General features: G+C 27.8%; 1 protein-coding gene across 1 annotated transcript; it reads right to left on the minus strand.

Annotated features, from left to right (window-relative positions):
• Window positions 1-3,713: 3,713 nt before the first annotated feature.
• On the minus strand, window positions 3,714-8,247 carry LOC145843964 (RISC-loading complex subunit tarbp2-like). The gene is made up of 3 exons (XM_082951258.1): window positions 7,912-8,247; window positions 5,128-5,462; window positions 3,714-4,427 (listed from the first exon to the last, which is right to left on the minus strand). The coding sequence occupies exons 1-3, from the start codon at window positions 8,179-8,181 to the stop codon at window positions 4,151-4,153; spliced, it is 882 nt and encodes a 293-aa protein (XP_082807384.1). The 5' UTR covers window positions 8,182-8,247; the 3' UTR covers window positions 3,714-4,150.
• Between the last annotated feature and the right edge of the window lie 1,008 nt (window positions 8,248-9,255).

Here is a 9,255-nt window from a genome sequence, read left to right on the forward strand (position 1 = left end):
CTACTACATGGAATGGATAAACTACCATATAGAGGATAAAAAAGCAAACAAGCACAAAATTTCAACATGCCCGAAGGGCAGCAGCGTAGCGAAAAAAAAAAAAGCAACAATGAATGCGGTGTGAACTTTTTGGTGTTCACCACTTTGAGCTGGCTGCTCGCTTTGAAGTTTGTTTTGAATTTTTGAAAACTCAAAGATTTTGTTTTGCGTATGTGTTTAAGAAGTAATTTTGCTAGTGCATAAATAAAAATTTTAATGTTGACTTGGTGTTTGATTATATAAGTAACGTCACATAACTGAAACAAAGAAGTTTTAAACCACTGTAAAGCTCATTAACCTTTATAACGGGTCCAGCACTCATTTTCTTCCATTTTTTGTTAAAATTATGTCGATGTTTAGAGAAACTATTATGTAGATATATAGAGATAATCAGTAACTATCAGTACAGTAATCTTCCTTTATTGTACCAACATATGTTTCTGTGTGTTAACGAATTAACACACTTCAACTGGGTTCTGTAAAAAAATAATTACTGTAATGAAAGAATAGAAGCATAGAATAAAGTGGGTGTATACATGTATTTCATTAAAATAAAATAACTTCTACAGATTATAGTTAATAATAGGTAAAATACTTAATTTTAAATCCGACAGTTATAAAACTATATAATATTTGTAACTATTAAGTCTAAAACAAGTAAAGTAAACTAAAATACACAACAAAACAACTGATCATAATAAAAACAAAGCACTCACGTTAAATGGTAAGAATAACTGATTCAAATTTACTGTTCTTAATGAATGAACGAAATACATTCATTACATCTATGTTTGTTGATAATCAGATTATATATTTTTTTTTACGATTAAGATTTTACTTAATTTTAGTCGATGAAACTTATCTAAAATACATTAAATACTTTAAATATATCAGGGAAGTATGTTATATAAAAAAATTAAGTAAACAACCTAATATAATGCTTATAGCCTTCTTTATAAAAAAATTTAATAACTTAGTTTTCAATTCATTATATAGTTTATTGTACAGTTGTCAAGTAACTTTTCTTTTTATTTTTTGTACAGTTGACAAAATGTGTATAATAATAATAATGTTATAAAATTTTTCTGGACAAGACGTTAAACTGTATCCAAGTGGTGTACGACTCGATAACCGAAAGGTTTTATCGTGCACCACTTGGATACAGTTTAGCGCTTTGTTGTCGTTCAAAAATCAATATAGATAATTATGACGTTACAAAATTAGTTAGAGATTTTTTTAACTAAAGCAAAAAATTTCCAAAAATGAATACAAGGGGGCGTTAGGTATCATTACGGTAAAAAGTAAACGAGTAATTATTTTAAAATTTATACCAAGAGGGCGTTTATGAAAATGAGTTTAAAAAACCCTGAATTAAAGGTTAACATTGAAAAGACTTGATAGTTATTAAGTTATAATACCAGTCCTACTCAAGTTATTTATTTGTGTGAAGTATACGAAAAAGATATTGTTGAGTGGTTTATTTGTTCAACAAAAAAGTATCATCAGATTATCTTCTAAATATATATCAAAGTATTTGAATCAACAAAAAGCTCTTCATAAAAAAACTTGAAGTCTAGTACAGAGGTTTTAAAACTGTTATTATCAAAAAAATTTAGGCAAACTTTATTGTTAAACCAAAAAAGTTGTTTTAAACAAAATTTGTTTCCATAAACTATCCAGAAGGTAAGTGTGTGCTGCATAGACATTTTTTCAAGTTTTTTAAATAAAAACAAAATATTTAAGAACAAGACTTTTAAAACGGGGGATTTTTAAGCTATATACATGCATCAACTGAAATCGAATATCAGTTTTTGTGGTTTTAACTTTATTGTACCAAGCATTTAGTACCATTCTATACTTTACATAAATATATGGTTTTTAACTAAAGTTGTCTTTTTTAAAAGTAATTTTAATGTTTTTAATCAAAGCGTATGCTGAAAAGAAAAACGAAAGACTTTTTCACATTATTTAAGTAACTATTAGAATCAAAACAAAAAAAAGATACAAAAACTTCTGACCCAGTTTTTATATCTTAATTTTACTTGTTCAACATTACTTTATTAGTTTTCAAGTTACAATTACAAATTAAAACAGATACACTTCCGTAGAAAAAATTTAAAAAATTTCTATTCATTATTTAATTTATTTAGTGTTTTAAGTCGTCTTAACTGATCGTTAACATCAATGTTTTACCTCTAAAGATTTCTTTACCAATTGGCTTTAAATTTAAGTGTCAAGTATTTTACCAATTTTAAATATTTCTCTTAATTTTTGAGTTTCTTATTTTATCAAGGATTAAAAAATAGTTTACTGTCAAATTTAAATTAGGTTAAGGTCAAGCATTTTTTATTGCAAGTAAAACTTATTTGTTTTAGAAAACATTTACATTTTAAATGTTAAAACATAACTCAATTGTATACTTTGTTGACAATTGCAAAATGTTGAAGTTTACTATTAAGTTTTTCAAGCTTTATGAATTAATGATCTATATAAACTTATGACAAAAATTTGTAAACAAATGGAAAAATCAAGTACAATTCTTTGAAAAACATAAAAACTGACTGCAAATTCAGATACCTTGTATTAAATAAAAAATTTAAAGAAATTATTCACTAATTAGTAGTTTTAGTTACTGCATTTGTCTGTAAGATGTTTAGCAATTTAAAACTGTGAAAAGTAGCAAAACAATTAAAATTTACATTATACTTTAGTTTAAAGTATAAAATAGTAGCCATAAACAGTCAAATTAAATAAAAACAGTTCATCAAACAAATAATCAAACAATTTTATCATAGTCTATAAAAACACATTTTGTTAAAAATATAAAGTAGTAGATTGACAGCATAAATACATTTAAAACAGTTGTTTAAACTGACACAGAATTCCGAAGATGTCTAAACCCTGCTAAGTTACACACAGGGTTGCCATAAATTAAACTGAAAAAAATCCTGGCCTTTATAAATCTAATTCTTAATTAAAACTGATTCTAAAATACATAAGAATATAATTGAAAGATTATACATTTTTATTTTAAAATTTCAGTTCGACCCTAAAAAAAGATGAATTAAGAATGAAAAACTTAAAAAAAAACATTAGTAAAATGCAGTTTTTAGTGATAATAAACTTTCTCATTAAGCGCATGTTTATATTGAATTTCCTGACTTTTTTTCGAAAACCCCAATTTTCCAGACTTTTGTTTTTTTTCCTGACTACTCTTGACTTTGTGACAATCCTGAACACAGACTTTTCTATTTGGATGTAATATGATACATCCTAGGGAGTCAGCTTTCATCAAGAATGTTTCTACATTACCAGTATGATAATAAAACCCAACCATTTTAACTGCTGAAATTTGAGTCATTTGATAAAAAGCAATAATTTTTTTGTACAACTCAAATAAAAGCGCTAAACTTTCGTCTTTAATAAATGAGTTAGTTATTTTTGCATTTAAGACGGTGTAAACTATGTAATTTTATTTCCTACAAAAGTATACACTTTCTTTTTTCTTATATGAACTTTTAGCCAGACTGTTATTCAAGAATTCTATCAAAGAAATATGTGGAAAACACTTCAATGCATTATAAAGTAAAACTTTTAATTAAACTCTCAATTCCAATCTTTAACGCAATCTTTTAACAATAACTCTTGTAAAATATTCATAAATTTACTTATTCAAAATTATGCATGAAAAATACGACATTTAACACAATGACATGATAATTTCATGTAAACAAACATATAATTTTCTAAAAACCTCAAAACATAATCAACTAACTAGAATTGAACTAAAAGTAGAACTTTGTATAATTTTAATTATAGTTGGAAACTCAAAAGGAAATAATCATGGCATTTACAAAACAATTACTATTTATTCTAATGAGGAAAAATTCAATATCAGGAAAATGAAAGGAATTTCAAACAAGTACCTAGATAAAACAATAATCATAAAAATAATTCACTAGAACACTAGAATTACAATAGAAAATCAAACAAACAGTAAAATCCATCTGGAGGTAAAAACAAAAACTTTTCAACTTTCAGCATTTTGCTAGAAGCAGTCGATATTTAGTAAGCAGAATGACATATTTCGCTAGTAGAATGAAATATTTCGCTAGTAGCAGTCGATAGCGACTTGGATCATCTCGACCGCTTCCTCGGCGGCCACCATGTTCGCCTCCTCCATATTTCTCCCAACCCCGTACGCCACCAGGGGCGGGTTGAGGGAACCGACGTGAACGAAGCACTGAAACTGGCCACCAGATGTCCTCCGGTCGCACACGTTGTGGTACGTCACCTCGAAGTTGTTTCTCCTGCCAATCGCGTCCAGCTTTTGCCGATTGTCGAGGATTTCGGAGGCTTCCTCGTCGATCACCAGTTTGTTGAACTCACTGAAAGTTATTTTAAACAAAAGTTGAAAATTATTAAAAATTTTCAGACTTATTTTTTATTTATAGGTGATGAATGGAGCTGCTTACGTTGTCATACTTAAAATTTTGTACAAAAAAGTTATATTACATATGTGGTGCTTTTAAATGTCTTTGTCAGTTTTGAAAAACTTACAGTTTTTAACAAAATGTAGTTTTTTGAATGAAAGTAAAGTAACATGCCATTTAAACTAAGATAAATTTGTTTCAAACTAGTTAAATCAAATAAATACGTTTAAACATGGTAAAAAGTTGCATTCCATTGGCTACAGCATCAATAAATAATCACACATGTCTAGTGTTCAGAAGAAACTCAAATCTAAAAGCAACTCATTAATAACATTATTCATTTACGAGTTTTGAAAGTCTCAAAACCACTATTAAACAACAACTGTCTTATAACAAATATGAACTATTAACAATTTTAAAAATATTCTTTTAAAACCAGCAATCAACCTGTTGAGCATTTCATGCGGTTCAGTCTTATTGGTCGCTTCCTCGACCAGACTAACGATGTTAACTGTTAAACTGTTAACACAAAAATAGAACAATTTTAAGCTATTAACATAATATCTAAATACATTACTAGCTGAAGTTCTTTATGACGTTTGTGCAAAAGTGTAATAAATATTTAGCCTTTTAAATTTACTAAACAGCAACCAACCTGTCGAGCATCTCATGCGGTTCCGTCTTGTTGGTCGCCTCCTTGCAGTGGCTCGTCACGTCGTCCTTCTGCTCCTGCGGCAGGCCCACTATCATCTTGAACATCTTCACCGCCGCCCGCCTCTTCGCGTGCTTCTTCGCCGACCCCTCCCCGATCATGTGCATGTTCTCCACGCTGCATCGCATCCGGAACTCCTTCTTGTGCGCCGGCCCGTTCTCCTGCTCCAGCGTGTACTCCGGCAGCCTCCACCCTCTCGACACCACCAGCTCCTGCAGCGATCCGACCGGGTTCGTCTCGTCCGGGTCGGCGAACTGCTCCACGAACGGCGGCGAAACCTGGACGATTGTTCAAACTTTTTTGGTCTATAATTTAACATTAAAATTTCCAATGAAAAAAAGTTGATTTTATCTTGCGGAAGTTTATCAACATTTTTAAAAACTAAGGAATGCTTTGTGTTTGTTTAAAAGAGCTAAAGTTTTACTCAGAATCTATACAACAATAAAAATTATAAATATTTTGCAAAAATAGTATATTTTTATAGATAGTACAAAACTTTTAAAAAATTGCTCGAACAAATGGAAGGGAAATCTTTATGATTGTCCAAGTTTTTTTAATAAGTTGTTAGAGGGATTGTTTGAGATGCTCGATTTTTTTTGCGCTTGACAATCTAAGTTTAGTTAAGTTTATACTTTTAAGGTTTCAATAGTCTTTTACAAGCTGAAACCCGAATAATGTTTAAATTTGATTACTAAATAAAGAATAGATTACTGCAATTAATTGCTTCCAGGGATTTTTTGAACCATTTGAATTTTTGAGGTCAAATTGTACAAGTTGAGCTGCCAGGTAATTATGTTACTTGTTTATTTAAATGTAAATCATTTTAGTAATTCCAAAGTTGCTATAAAGACTTATTATACTTTTTACAAGATAGTTTAATACATGGGAGTTTACACAACTAATTTACTTAAGTATTTTTTATTATAACTGCTTGTAAAAATATTGAAAAAAGTTTATTGAATTGAATTTTAACGTTTTAATGATTGAGTGAAAAACAGATTACTAAATATTCAAAAAATACTATCAAACCTAAAGAATGTTCAAGAGTAATTACTGATAACGTTAAAAAATATGGAATTAATTTGTTAAAACAACTTTTTTTACTGTCAGAACTTTCAAGAGTGAAATTGTGTGTACAAGTTGATGTATTATTGTTAAGAAGTTAAATCTAACCAATTTTAGTACTTTTAAAATTAAGGGTTTTACAAGTTTATTTTATACTTTGAATGTTTATTGAGCTTTGTTTTTTAACAACTTAATTAAAATTATGAGCTATTTAAAAATAATGTAATAAATTTATTTGAAGTTTAACTCTAAATTTATTAAACAGAAAACAGTTATAAAAATATAATTAAATTTATTTTTAGATAATGTATACACTTTTGCAATCTGTTTTTATGGTGTATCTGTTTTAAACACTTAACAGTATTTATTAATTTATCTTAAACTTAAAAAATAAATTATGTGTTTTATTCTTTCCAAACTTTTTTTTTTGAAAAAAAAAAACATGTATTGCTATTTTATAAATAATAAATTGGAATTTTTTGTCTTAAATTTACTACTATCAATTAGAAAACAGGTTATTATAGTTTTCCTTTTAATTAAAGAAATATACATTAATTTTTATAACTAATATTATTATTACAAAAACATTAGAGACAGTCACAGAAATTTAAGTTTTTTAAAATTATCTTTTAATATAATTTGTTTCCCTAATTTTAGGATAAATCAAAGATGTTAAGCATCTAAAAACTTAACACTACTATGTAGGGTTCCCACTAAGACTCAAAAACAGTAATAATAAATTACTGTGTAGAAACACAAAAATCTAGTGCAGCTTTTTGAAATATTTGTTTGCTATAAGGCTTGGTTCTTTCAAAACTTTTTTTTAATACTCATTTGTTTAAGGCCATAGGGGGTTAGCCATGTTTTTTACAAGATGATCTTATTTTAAAGAGTTGTTTTTAGGCTTCAAGATAATTTATATTGTTTTAAAAATTCGAATAACTTTTTGAGTTATGACCAGTCAAAGTCGGGCCGCATAAGAGGTTCCCTATGGGAAGGGAAAACTAAAACATTAAAAAAAGACTATTTTATTTAAAATCTATCTCCTCCTACATTTTTCAAGCAATCTTCTTCAAACTTTAAAATCTAATTTTTGTACAATAACAAAAAAACGTTAATTTGGACTTTAAATTTTTTTGTAAAAATACTTTTTTTTTTGAAAAAAAAAACTTTTTTTTCTAATGTTCTGTATTATTTTTTTATTTTTTATAGAAATATTAAAATTCATAAGCAAAGTTTTTTTTTATCTAATATAAGGTAAATTTCCTGAAAATTTGAAGAAGATTGCTTGAAAAATGAAGGATAAGATAGATTTTTAGTGATTTTTAAATTTTCCAAGAAAATTGATCCCAAAAAATTTGGGGTCCATACGTTTGTATCGAAAACTTTTTACTAAAAATAAAATATATCAAAAGTTAAATTATAGTTTTGAACCCTATAAAAATTGGCTTGTAGTTTGTAATTAAAGCTTTAATGCAAAAGCCAATGTTATTTTTTGTAATAAAAGTGTGTTGCAATGGTTTACAATAATATAGAAGTAATAAACATGCCACATACTCAGACTTACAGGATAAAAATTTAAATATTAATCTTATTTTTTATAAGAAACAATGTGAAAACCTATAAAACTGCCTAATTACTAGCAAAATATTTGTAACAAACCTGCAATCTGGTTTGCAATGCCTTGTCGTGTGGTGCCAGTTGTTGTGTGAGTGCCAGCAGGACCTTTTGTGCTGCCTCGTGCTTCGCCTGCTTCTTGCTGCCTCCCTTTCCCTCCGAAGTGAACTCCCCCACCTTGCAAGTGTACACGAACTGGGGCTGGTGCGCCCTGCCTTCCGAACAAATCAGATCGTATTGGGGGGTTTTGCCAAGCTTCTGGCAGTACTCTTGCAGGGTTGAGATGGGAGTCTTGCTGTATTCGCTTTTGTCCATGTTGTATTTATTTTTTATTATCTTTGATAAACAAGATTGATTTGAGATGGAATTTTTGATATACTTTGTATGAAACCTGTTAATTAATACTACTGAATTATACTTTTTGTAACTTATATTAGATTTTAAACCAAACCACAATTTTAATTTTAAACTAAATTATATTTATACAAAAAGTCATTAAAAAACTGCTAAATTAGCTTTCCAACCATTTCTTATTTTTTAGATTTTTAATTTTTGACAATATGAGTTTAATTTATACTAATATAAAACTTTTTGTGTACTTTTAAGTTTTAGAATCTTTTGAGAGAAATTTAACAGGAAATTATGTTTACAAAATAGAAATAATTCCAGGACAACAAAGAGAAAACTGGAGTTTTAATAATAAACTAATGACACTTGTTTTACAGTGGTCAATGCAGTTACCTTTAAATTTAGGTAGAAGTTAAAGAAAAACTATATGAAAGGTTGCTACTTATTATATCAAACAAACTAAAATAGGTCACTAATGTAAAACTAAACAAGTCTATTTTTTTTTCTTATGGCTTTTATTAAGTTATTTACAATCTTAAAAAAGTAAACACAATTACAAAAATATTTTGAAATAGGTTCTTTGTGTAGGGGTAGGGAGTACTAGGGTGATGTTTGCTGAACTTATGAGTACATATGATTTAGATGTATTTTTGCTTCATTAAAAGAAATCTGAAAATTAAAAAAAAACAATAAAAAAGTTTGTCACCCAAAAAACCAATTTCAACCCCAAAAATCACATATTTTTTTATTTTTTTACTTAAACAGTAATAAAATCACTTATACATGTCCTAGACTTATAATTTATGTCTTAAATAAAAGCTTAAACTTATTGACATACATTTAAAGACATATCAACTGTTTTTGATGTATTATGACGTCATATTCACCCTAAATGTGCAAAATTTGTCTGTAAAATGTAGGGGTAAATAATACAGCACATTTTTTGGTCATATTGTAATATTCATTAAAGTACATATAATTTGAATGTGTTTTTGCCAAGTTAAAAAGAATCTAAAAAAAAATGTTTTGCAAAAAAAAAAA

The sequence above is a fragment of the Thalia democratica genome, chromosome 9 (genome assembly GCF_965202585.1).
Source record: "Thalia democratica chromosome 9, ktThaDemo2.hap1.1, whole genome shotgun sequence".
Classification (NCBI taxonomy): Eukaryota; Metazoa; Chordata; class Thaliacea; order Salpida; family Salpidae; genus Thalia; species Thalia democratica.